Here is a 12,337-nt window from a genome sequence, read left to right on the forward strand (position 1 = left end):
TTCAGCCTCAGGAAAGGAAGTCTCCTCAAAGTAATTTACCTCCAATACTGTAGGAAACTAAAAATAATAATTGCTAGTTAGATTTGAAAGTTTCAGCTGCAACCCTCCCAGGTCTGACTCAGATATTCTAGAAAGCTTCTGGCAATGCTTTGTGGCTCCTGCTGGTATGCCGAAGAACAAAATAAAATGCAAACAAGACCCCTAAGTTTCCAAAATGAGCTGTCGGCCAAGTCAAACTGCTGATTCAGATTCTTTGTTTGAATGATGTTTCCCCATGCTCTTTCATGGCTCATCCCAGCTCCTCTCACCAGTACCACATGCGAGTTCTCAATAACCCTCCCTGGTCACAAGGTAAGTGCGCAAAATTGTGACGATTAAAAAAAGTCATTACCACAACTGCAGTGTTAATTGGTGATTGTGTAATTTCTTGTAGAAGGGAGGAGCGTGCATGCACACCTGCCTGCATGTTAGGCAGTTCATGCACAATTTCCTGCAGATCAAATAAAAAAAAATTCTGCTCAGACCTCCCACTCGTATAAAAATAGCATCTGGATCGACCGTGTCACCACGGACTGTGACATTCACTTAACTCAGAAATGTTTACAAATTAGGACTGAGATAACAGGAGGATGAGGGGAAAAAATAGAACAGTTTTTGGTGGATTTTTTTTTCTGTTACCTCTGAATAACTGCTGAATGGTCAAAAAACAAGCCTCTGCCAATTGGCTCTGACAGATCTTTCCAGTGAAGATCTTCCAGGGACAGATGTGTACTCTGCAATAGCAGGAAGCCAGGTTAAAGAGCAAAAATAAAATACTTTCAAAAAAATGCAAAAATCAACCTGCCTTCTTGAAAACTCATGCAGAGGTGATCTTCACTGCTCAAACCCTGAAGAAGAGCGGGAAAAACAACATGGTCCCTGAAACAGGGACTTTCCTCTTTTTTATTTTTAATCCAACCATTTATGGTAAGACAGAACAAATAAAAAAAGAGATGAGGTATAAAAGGCAACATCCTACTTGCTGCTGACTGGCTACAGCCTTGTGTGCATCCCAGGCAGGCTGCTCCACACCACCGCATGGAATGGCAGCTGATCCATATGCAAGAGAGGGACCAGGCACCCCTAGCTCTGAGAGTAACCTCTCTGCTGCACCCAGGAGCACAAATTTGACCCTCCTTGTTTCCTCACCACTCACCCAGGGACAGGTCTGAAGCCCAGAAATTCCTCTGAATCGCACTCAAATATATGATCCTTCAAGTTAGGAACACGTCCCATATGGAAATGCTTAGTACCAAGGATCAAACCCTTCTTTTAAGGACTCCTAACTTCATTTTTTCCCCTGCGTTTTAAAAGTGCAGGGTAAATAGCTGGACTTGCCAAAGGCAGGAGGAGAGCCCAGCTCCAAGCTCTGCCCATGGTGCAGGTCAGCTCCTCCTTCCCAAAGAACATGCCCTCCCCAAGGCAATCGCCTGTCACAACAGCCCTGCCCTCCGACCCTGGGTAAACATCTGCGCACGCTGCTTATTTGAGCTCCTACAGTCTCGTTATCTCCCCCAGAACACCCCTAGGGCTAATTAGAGAGTTAATGGCATCATGTCAAGAGATAACGCTACATGGTGGGGGAGCAGGGAGAGGGAAGGTGGAAAGGAATTGTGAAACAAAACCAGTTCCCTTCACAACCACTGTGCAATATTGGTTTAGGAAGGGCGCACGCAGCCCCTGGGGCCTCTGCCCTCCAGCTGCCGAGCTCCATTTAATGAGAGCAAGACCTCCGGAGAGATTCAGCTCTCCAGCCAAGGTGATGCAAGGTCCCCACACCTTCCCCACCATCTGCACAACCAAAAACGCTGCAAGCCCATCAAGGGACATTCCCACTCAAGTGCCAGCAGTGACTCACCTCCCACAATTGGTGTATGACACAGGAGGCAGACAAAGCATACAGATCACTTATCAAAAAGTGTTTCTGTTTATCCCTGATGCTCCTTTTATCTAATTTTCCCACTTTTAATGTACCCTAGTGATTTTTTCTAAAGAACAGCTGCTTTCACTGTGAAAGCTTAGAGGTAAAACCATCGGGACACAGGTTTCTTGGCAAGGTAGCACATAAGCCCTCAAAACCACTGGCCAGCAGACACTTTTACATTGATGAACACAAACCCATGGGTCAATAAACACTCAAGCATGGAGATGTGACCAGGAGACTCTGGGGGTTCAAGCCAGGGCAGCTCTTTGTTTGGGTAACGACCCTCAACATTACTGCATTTTTGCCTCATGAGGATCTTTGACCACCCCCTCAACTCCCCATATTTATAAAATATTTTTCAAAAGATAAGAGGGGGGGAAGTTACACAAGAAAATTCATGAAAATTGCTCCTGATTGGCATAAACAGTCCGTCCCACCAGCTGGAGGTAGGGCAGGGTCATGGCACTAACCTTCACCTGAGAGACCAAGCACTCTAGCCAGGGAAAGGAAGGAGGAGATGGCAACAGATTACAGAGCTTTTGCTTTCAATTAGAAAAAGAAGCAACTGTTGACAGACCAGGGCTGTTCTTGCACAAGCAGCTGAGGGGAAAGTGTTGTTCTTCCCTTATCTTATATAAACTACAGATTGGTCTCATGAAATGCACACCTGTTTATAAATGCACAATCACAGCAGCTCTCTCCAACCGGTCTCTGCTCCCAACTCCCTCCCACACAAGCCCTTTTACAATAATCCAGTATTTAAAAGGAAGTTACCAGTTTGCAATAATTCAAGAAAAGTCTTCCAAACCTCTGGTTACACACTGACCCTGCAATCCATGGCCATTCACACTTTTCTCATTAACGTATTGCTGTTACCCAGTATAGCCCAGGTGCCTTCAAGTGCAACACACTTCCTGAGGCCAGAAGCCAGGAAGCCTGTTTATGCCTTTTTTCCTATGAAGAAATGTGGCACTTTGCAGTGCTGGTCCTTCCCAGAAGATTGATCTCTTTTGGTGCAGACTTGTTTAATTTTAATTCAGTCTGGACATCACCATGAGGTCTACCATACCCATCCATGCTCTCAAGGAGAAATAAGAGTGCTTCAGGGTACCTTTTCCTCCTATTTAAGCAGGCTGGAGATAGAAGTCCATGCTTTTAAAGTGAAAGTTATACTTGTTACTGAAAACTCCTTTGATCTTTCATTAATCTCTGCAAATTCAGCTGCTGATTAGAGTTCAGTCAGCAGTGAGCAAACGAACCCAGGCCACAAACCACTCCTTAATCTACGCTTCACAGAGACTGATTTAATTTTTTTGACTGCCTGACAATTCACTCCCTCATTAATTTCACTGCTATCAAATCAGTGACAGTGAGGTGGAAAGCAGATGGTAGTGACATTCAGTAGAAAACATTACCTAGTCCAAAAGTCTCCTCTTGAAATATTGGAAGAAAAAAATAATAGTCATTAAGAGGACTGTGGGCAGGATCTGCAGAACCACAAAGCAACATATACAGTGAGACTTTGGATGCCTATGACTCTCTTCAAAGCAAGAATCCCAATTAATGCAAGAGAGAACTTTTAAAACAAAAGCTACACCCCACAGCTGGCTGCAGCACAGACACTTTGGCTGTGCTGGACAAGGAAGGGGAGCAGGATGTTCCCAGGGCTGTGCTCCAGGTTTGCCTTAGCCTGGAAAGAGAACCCCCTCCCTGGCACGGTCAGCTCTGCAGCTTGAAACAGCACTATGAGGTACTTCCCATCCTCCACTCATGTCACCTCACAAAGAGGGGTGCCACAAAGCTCCACTAAGTTTTCATTTGGCTGGATATGGACAGCTCAATTCATCACCCTACTTCCAGCTAACAAGAGAAAAGGACCTTATTTTCTTTCTTCAAACAATTTGGTTTAGAATAAAAAAAGTAAAAAAACCAACAAAAAATAACAACACAAAACCAAAATGTCCAGAGGAAGGTGAATTCTGGGGAAAAAGAGGATCCTATCAACTAGATAGAAACAATGAGTGAAGTTCCCATCAAGACACCATAAACCTTAAACTTGCTCCAGATGCAAAGGTGCCTACAATCTACTGCTTCAAGATCAAGATGCCTTTTAATTAAGTGTTTGTGCAGACCTTTTAAAGATGTAAAATAAGCACTAACACATTATTGCTCCATACTTGCTCAAGGAGCATGTGTAGCACCACAGAAACCTTTGGAGGCAGGCCTAGCTGCTTGAGGAAGATGTTTTCTAAAGTGACTGCACCTTTTGTTTGGAGGCATTTACATACAGGCAGAGGACAGGACTCCAATTACCACACTCTTCCACTTCAGGTGCTCGTAGAAATAGAGTTAGGGAGTTAAAGCCACCCCTCCTGAAACACCCCATCTCATATGTGACTCTCTCCCAGCAGGTTTGTGCTTTTCAGCTCAGAATTAGTTTATTCCTTCCCAAGATGAATGTATAGCAAGGTGCTGAAAGGGAAGAAAATTTAAAGAAATTTTAAATATGTTTCCAAAATGATCACACAGCAGACAGATCACCCATTAGTTTTCTTCAATACCATTGAGAATCCTGGGAATTGACATTAAGAACAAAACACTTGGTGTAAGGATAGATACTACTCATCAACTGGCAGCATTCCTACAAGAAGAAATGCAGCCATCCATGGTCTACAGCCAGAACTAGGGCCAAAGAGCACAGGAAAGGGAGCTAGGGAAGAATTATTCTAAAGAAACATAAATATGTCTTTAGAGCCCTGCTACACACAAGATGAGGACAGTCTTCAGGTTTTGGTCAAACTAAATGTACAGATAAATTCTTTACATTCATTCTTATCTGAAAGAACTGACCATTTCTAGATCTGGATCTGCAGCCCTAAATGTGATGATTAAATCATCTGGAGGGACCTACACAGTGAAAGATTAAACATCCAGCGAGATTACAAAGCCAAACCTAAATTAGGAGAGCTTCTGAGTTCAACTGCAAACAGAAGAGGTGCTGGAGGGAAGCTTCCAATAGAAAAATGCCTTTGCTCATTATGGAAATGCCTTTGCATAATCTCAACTTTCTTTGCACAGCTATGGAACGAATAAATAACCACAAAGAAGAGAAACTTGGCAAGCCTCAAACTCTCTCAAACAAAAACCAGACAGTAATAAAAGCTTTGATCACATCCCTGTGCTGTACAAAGTCCTTCCTTCCTTTCTATAGCCAGTCTGGGAATGGAAACGGATGGCCACACAAGCCACTTTGCTACATCTCCTTATCAAACTGGCCTCATCCTCCAGGTGCAAAACCATTTCCCAACAAAATGCAGAGCTGTGGCAGCTGCCAGAGCCTGTAGCAGCACACACCATGTATTAGTTAGTCCCTGCACTGAGGCACTATTCCTGCGCTGCTCACCACATCAGCTCCCCGCCCTGCTGTGGGTGCACAGGGACATCGTTCCCATCCCACAGTTCCACCACCCCATAACCAGCTTTCATCTGCTTCTTCAGCCATTACCTTACAACAAGTGGAGTTCTCCTCTCCTGACCCAGAAAAACACTTCTAAGGAAGCAACTAAAATTAACAGAGTTTAGAGCCTGGGCTTTAATATTGAAGTGCTGGGTAGGATGCAACAGAGTCATGCAGGACAGTGGGGTGGGGGCTTTTTGGGTCTGTCCAACAGATGCACAGCTGATCCCGACCACAGCTCCCAGCTGATGGGGACCAGGAATTCAGTGCATGGCCATCAAATATGAATTACTGATTTACATGGTGCTAAGGCTGAGGGCATGCACAAGAGAGCCAGCATCCACCTTGGGCCAGAGCAGCTCCTCTACAGCTTGCTGGGCTGCAGCATGGGAAGGTATCCTGTGCAAGGTGGCTTGGGTGGCTCCTTCATGAGCCTACAGCAGATTAAATATGGGAAAGGTTTCTTGTTTCCATTGGGAAGCATCAAATACCAACTCTGAGATGTGTCATTGGTAAAAGGACTGAGGCTGAGAGTCTTGATTCCTCCATTTCCTACACAGGATGCATCCAGTCTATCCTACAGCCATCTCCACCTCTGTGCATAAAGGAGAACAGCAGAGTCACAGAGCTGAAGCTCTCAATTTTCAAACTATGAAACACACGCTGGAAGTTCTGTAGCTACCTGGCTTGGGACACCCAAAAAGCTGTACACCCAAACCCAGCCCTACACACACCACCATCCCCAGGGCAGAAACCCAGCCCACAGGCTGCTCAGCATTGCCTAATCAAGCCACACACAGCAAATCCCCACGATTATTTGCAGAAGATGAGGGAGCACAAATGAATTTTTTAAAAAAGGCAAAAAAACAGGCAAGGAATTCTCTCTGCCTTTTATGGGGAGGGATGGATCCAGGTTAAGAAAACTCTGGCCACGGCACTGTCTGGGGAGCAGGCATTCCGCTGAACTGGTTAGGCAAGGGGCTGCGGGAGGACGGCTCGCTCAGGGGCATGACAGGAAGGTATGCACAGGGGGAGGGGGATGAGCTGCTCCATCCCTGGGGACAGCACTCCAGCTCCTGCAAACAGGGTCCCCGCAGCCCTGGCCACACTGGTGGGATGGCGGTGGCAGACAACTTAGAGACTCTGCAAACCCCGCAAATAACCCTTTTACCAGGATGCTCTTGCTGAAGTCCTTAGCCCAAAGCAGCTTTGTTTGGGTCCAGACCAGCATCTCTCAGCATCAATGAGCAGTTTACAGGACTTTTGAGGGATGGTAAAAGAAAGCAATTTTGCACCTGGTAGGGCAGGCTGACAGCCCTAAAGAGGGCTCTGGGACAATGCAGGGGTTATTGCACTGCCACACGCCTGCTTCTACAGAGATCTCCAGACCCCTCCTCCCCGTTGCTCCATGGCATTTAACCAGTCAGACACAAATATAAAATTGCTATAACATTACCTGATTTCTAGCACTGCAGGATACAGGCTTTGCAATCAGCGTTCATCCTGAACGCAGGGAGCTAGACATCACCCCACCACACCCCACAGTTGCTGGCTACATCCTTGATCAGAGTAGAGGTTGGGGACCACCTTCTTTGGACACTTAATGAATGGCAGGAGACCCCCCCAAAGACACATATTCAACTCACCTTCCTGGCCATCTGCAGCTCCTTCCCACACCAGGGCCATGTCAGAAACTGACTGTTCTCCACACCCACAGGGCCCACCAGCCCTTCACTCCAGTTATGCAAAAAAGGCAGATCTTTGCTGGGGTTTCCCAGTCTGCCTGTGGTTCACACCAGGGGAAAGGAAGGGCCACAGCTGACAGCCAGGATGGGCCACCCATTGTGAAAGAGCCAGTCACAAGGCACATGGCTGGGGAAGACTGCTGACTGTTTAATGTTATACCAGACCCAGAAACCTCTTCCTGATCCCCCCAGATATTTTCATTCCAAGGCAGTGCAGATCACCAGTTTCTCTTACCCCTTTCTTATACAGCCACAGGATATTATTTCTTCCTTAAAACTAAGTACGTGAGAACTGCAAGGTCTCAGCAAGAGACAGGGCTATAGCCCAGCTGAGAGGGTTTCTGCATCACCCAACCTTCCTCCCAAGGTCTCTCCCCAAACAGTTGCACTTTCAAGGCAATGAACACAACTGATGGGTGTTCAGCAGGGCAGGACTCATGCTCATTTTCCAGCCCACTGATGGGACAGTTTCTTCAGGCACTGCAGCTCCTTCCCTACTGCTATCTCTGTTGTGAACAAGCACCTGTACCCCCAAAAGTCAAATAATGATTTAAAAAAATAATTAAAAAAATCACAGGTCTCACCAATACAACTCTTAGGATCAAGGAATGACATCTTTTAAAACCGCTAGTTTCATTTTTCAGCCATAAATTGCAAGAAGGTGCAAAGCTTATTTTAAAAGCTGACGGGAATTGCTTTAAAGTCCACACAAGGACAATTGTTTCAAATAAACCACTCCTAATTGCTCTGCACCCATTTAAATCTCACATGGTGATGCATTTTGGAGAAAAACTGGCCTTGGTCTTTTCCTAAGACAAATGCGATACCATAAAGCACTCTGCCTTGATCTCAGTGCTCATCTCCCAGGGCCCCTCTGTTTCTGCTGCATTCCTTTGTGTTTATCTGCCCTCTTCAACCCTTTGCTGCAATCAGCTGCGTGCAGCACCTCTTGTCTAGAAGTGACATGGCTGAGGTTACAGGAGAGACAGGTGCAAGGGAAGCTCGTGCCCCGAAGCTATCCAAAGGAAAAGAGAAGCTGGAGGGGAAGAGAGTTGTAAGGTATTTCAGATTAAAGCAAACACCTTGCCCCAGGCTACACATTCTCTGCCAATGAAAGCTGCAGCCGCCGGTGAGCCCCAGAAACAGCAAAGCAAACACAGACTTCTCTGCAAGGGGAGTTGTCACCTGTCAGGGATGTTTGCAAATTTATAGGGAGGTGGTGGTGGTGGTAAGGGGAGTAAAAAGAGCTTTCCTCATTTTAAAAGACGGGCTGTTTGCACAGGTTTGCAATGCATATTTTGCTTTGTGAAGGCTTTTGTCCAGCATTCAACTGAGAGAAGGTGCTGTCTTCCACTGAAGACAAACTGGAACATTTATTAATGTACATACATTAATGTACTCCAAGCTGCTGCCTTTACAGTAAGGGTGAGGATGGGATGGAATTTCCCCACTCCCCCTTCAGCTTGTCACATCAGTGAAAAAGACTTCTTAAGAAGAAGTCACCCTGCAGCCTGGCCTCTCCAGAAATGCCTCCTGCAAGGCTGGGATCAACCCCATCACCAGCAAGAAGTAACTGCATAGAGAAAGCTTCTTGTCCCCTTCCCAGGCAGCAGCACTCACCTCACCTTAACAAGGGAAAAGGACTTTCATGCTTCACTGCACCACTGACGGGAGAGGGAGACTCTGAACAGGCCTGCAGTGAGCCCGACAGCCACCACAGTGCTCTGCAGACAGCTTGGAGGAACGGGAGATGGGGAGGTGAGCTCGTGCTCGATGCCACAAATCCAGAGTTGAGCATGGAAGGAGAAAAGTTACTGCTGATGATCTTTAAACCATTGGGGATCGTTTTTTAAGAGGACATAGTTCAAATAGACCATTACTATCCATTTCGAAAATCAGAAGCTCCTGTAAACGTGTAGAATCTTTTGGACTATTGAAGAGACACCATTTTACTAGAGCTGTGCTGTAATGGTGGAAAAAGCCAAGATCCAGATGGAAGGCTTGTACCTCACCCCTCTGTGTCCCATCAAATAGTGAATCAAAAGATAACCAGACTTGACATCAGTCACCTCTCCTTGTGCACTTGGATTAGCTTCACCACATTAGCCAGGCACATACCCAACCTCAAACTGGCCTTTTAACCCTTTGCAACCTTCCTGGAAAGAGGACTACAGCCTCCCCAACAGCCACACCAGAGCAGCACTAACAGGTCAAACCTCCTGTCACCAGAGACTGCAACCAGAATGACCAGGAGCTCTTTCTTTGCAGACAATCCTCCAGATCACAAACACTACCGGGATACAGGTTGCCAACACACCATCACTGGGCACATTAAAAGCTGTGGTTGATTAGCTAGGGAGTTAAATGACAACAGTTTCTCAGGATGGAAACAGTACAACAAGAATATTTACAGATACCAACACAAATTTCAAACTATACTTTATTTGTACCCCAAAGTAAACAAAACCCAAGAAGAACAGAAACAGGACATGAACAACTCAGACTCCTGAAATACCTCCTGCTCCAGCCTGCAAGAACAGCACTTCTTCAGAAGAGCTATTGCTAAGAAAGGGCCAGTCTGTGCAAGAGGCAATGAACCAGCAACCACCAGTGCCTCATCTACATTCCAGTCTTGAGCCATATCCCTGAGACCCCCATGGCCAACAGTCATTACAAACACTCTCTAGTCTGAAGAAACAGGAGGGGAAAAGAACCCAACCATGGTCTGAAAACAAGTTTTCATTCATGTGTGACCCTCAAGAGAGGAAAAACCAGTGAAGAACCTCTAGCCTTGGTCAGCAAAATTGCAACTGTGCCCAGAATCCAAACTATTTTAACCCTGAGGTCACACAAACTATCTCTAAGCAGGGAGAGTGCAGGGATGGTTGAGTACCCAGTGCAACAGACTCCTCAGCTCTCCTGCCAGTTCAGCTGCCTCATCCCCTTCTCCTGCCATTGCTGCTGCAGGAAAGGAGGAGCAGGTGAGGAGCCAGCCAAGGTAGGAAGATGGCCCTGGGGCAACGCAGCTGGAATAGCTCCTGCAAAAACTCCCCATCTGCCCCAAAGGTTAAGGAAGTGTCTCCTTACTCACCCACATTGGGTCATTCAGCTCCGTGTCCTGCACCCGGACACAATCCATGCTGATCTCAATTTTGTTTGTGGAGCCATCTTCAGATGGGCCATCGATGAAGTTTAAATCGATTGGCTGAACTGAGCATATTGGCCTGGAAAGAACACAGTAATGAAGTTAAAATTGGCCAAGTTCTATTTCCCACCACCCCGCCTTCCTTCCCTTCCCCCCGTGCCCAGGACTTCGGCATTGCCATGAGCCAGTCTCATGGCAAAGTAAGGAATTACTAAGGAACAACTACCTCCTCACCACTGTACTACAGCAGCCCCTGAACAGGACAGGGCCTGGAGGGACATTTTACTTGCTCTGAGGCAAGAGCACAGGAGTCAAATCACTGAAAGACAGAAGTCATGGAGGATTTATGGCAGTAACTGTTTCAGCATCAGTCATGGCAAGCCAGGAATGGGAACAGAGTCAGTTTTCTTTCATTCAATGGACATGACAGGGTGAACTCTGCACCATCTTCACCTCCTCTCCCTCCCTGGTATCAGCAAGGGGAAAACATGCAGCCTGGACACAGAGTGATGGGCCCATTTCCTGAGGGAAAATGCCAACCATGTGCCTTAGGAAGCAGCCAGCTCAGCCACCAGAGGCCTGGCAGAGAGTCAGTGTCACTGCTGACCGCTGCATTTGGTCCCCACAGCCTGTGTGTAGAACCTCTGGACAGCTCAAGAGCTGTCAGTCACCACAGACTGACACATCCAATCATCACATCCATATCTAATTAACAAGTACAGAAGACTCCAAGCTCCCCAGCATCAATCCCCTGAGCAGCCTGATTATAGAGGCAGCCTGCCCTAAAACATCTTCCATATGTTCCACATAAGGGCTACTTACTGTTCCAGGAAGTCCCAGATATGCTGGATTACCTCTGGGCTGAGGAATTCCCTGGGCTGAGAGCTCTGGGACATGGCTGATCGGTAGTAACTCTCCTTCCAGGAGAAGGGGCTCGGAGTTTCTACAAATCTTAAAAAACAAAAGCAAAAAAAAAAAAAAAAAGGAAAGAACAAAAAAAACAAAAGAAAAACACACACAAAGACATGTTGAATGCATGAGTCCAGCTCAATGAAAACCCATAAATAGAAGCTATTGTGTGAAAAAGGAGACGCACTGAATGCCTGAGACATTCACAGCTGTACAACACACATTCCACACTGCTGCAGATGCTGTATTTAGATGGGAGAGAATTTGGCCACCCTTCCCAGTAAGTTAAATACTCCTCAGAGTCCACTGGGATGCTGTGTCATAAGAATCCCGGGGGGGGGGGGGGGGAGAATCCCATTTCCATTTTACCCCCAAATAATCAATTTCCCATATGAAGCAGGTAGCCTTTGCAGCAGGTGAAGCAGCTAAGCAGTGCGTGATTCCAATGTCCCTGGCTGTTTGCCTGTCTAAATGGCATGCCCTTGGATGATTCTCCAACACCCAGCCACTGCAGCTGAGGTTTTGAACTAAGTATTAAGTTGGTTTTTTGTTTGTTTGTTTTTGGGTTTGGGTTTTTTTTTTGTTTTCTTTTTAAAATTTGAATAATAATAATAAAAAAATAATTTATTTTATTTTCTACAGAAATAAGTTCAATCACATGAGATTTTATCTGCTTGTCAGCTGCCTTCTCACCTCCAGCAATTTCTGAGCCAGACCAACTGATTTCTCCCAGATCTGCTAATTACCCTGGCCATTTTTATCCCTTTAAGCTTCCACAAGCCTCACAGAAATAGGTGGGCCCAAGAGGAGCAGTGACAGAGCTGGAGCACTCGTGCCTTCCACAGCTGCACATTCTCATCCCACTGGCCAATTTCTAAATTCAAACACAGCAGCTTTTACACCCATGTCAAAATACTTGACGGCTGTAGGGATGTAAAGGGGGTGGGAGGAATTTCTCCAGTATATTTGCAGTTGACAAAACCTCTCAGTTTAGCTTCAGAGTATGAGGCAGGTAACCACCTCTCCTGCTGCAGGGTTGGGGCCATCCTGCAAAATTCCCATATAAAAGAGTTATTTCAGCACAATGCAAGTGAATGACCACATTCCCTGCCAGGGGA

At 46.1% G+C, this 12,337-nt stretch overlaps 1 protein-coding gene across 5 annotated transcripts in view; it reads right to left on the reverse strand.

Annotated features, from left to right (window-relative positions):
• TP63 (tumor protein p63) overlaps positions 1–11,261 on the reverse strand; it is an 83,558-nt gene extending 72,297 nt beyond the window's left edge. For all 5 annotated transcript variants that reach the window (XM_042042188.1, XM_042042187.1, XM_042042195.1 and 2 more), the window contains exons 1-2: positions 11,133–11,261; positions 10,257–10,389 (exon numbers count right to left, since the gene is read on the reverse strand). In XM_042042188.1, the coding sequence (XP_041898122.1) occupies positions 10,257–10,389; positions 11,133–11,206 (207 nt within the window). In that variant the 5' untranslated portion in view covers positions 11,207–11,261. The remainder of the gene's footprint in view (positions 1–10,256; positions 10,390–11,132) is intronic.
• Between the last annotated feature and the right edge of the window lie 1,076 nt (positions 11,262–12,337).

Source organism: Corvus kubaryi, unplaced genomic scaffold, assembly GCF_017639235.1.
Source record: "Corvus kubaryi isolate FWS band 111438036 unplaced genomic scaffold, C.kubaryi_AGA036_p1.0 37397, whole genome shotgun sequence".
Taxonomy (NCBI): Eukaryota; Metazoa; Chordata; class Aves; order Passeriformes; family Corvidae; genus Corvus; species Corvus kubaryi.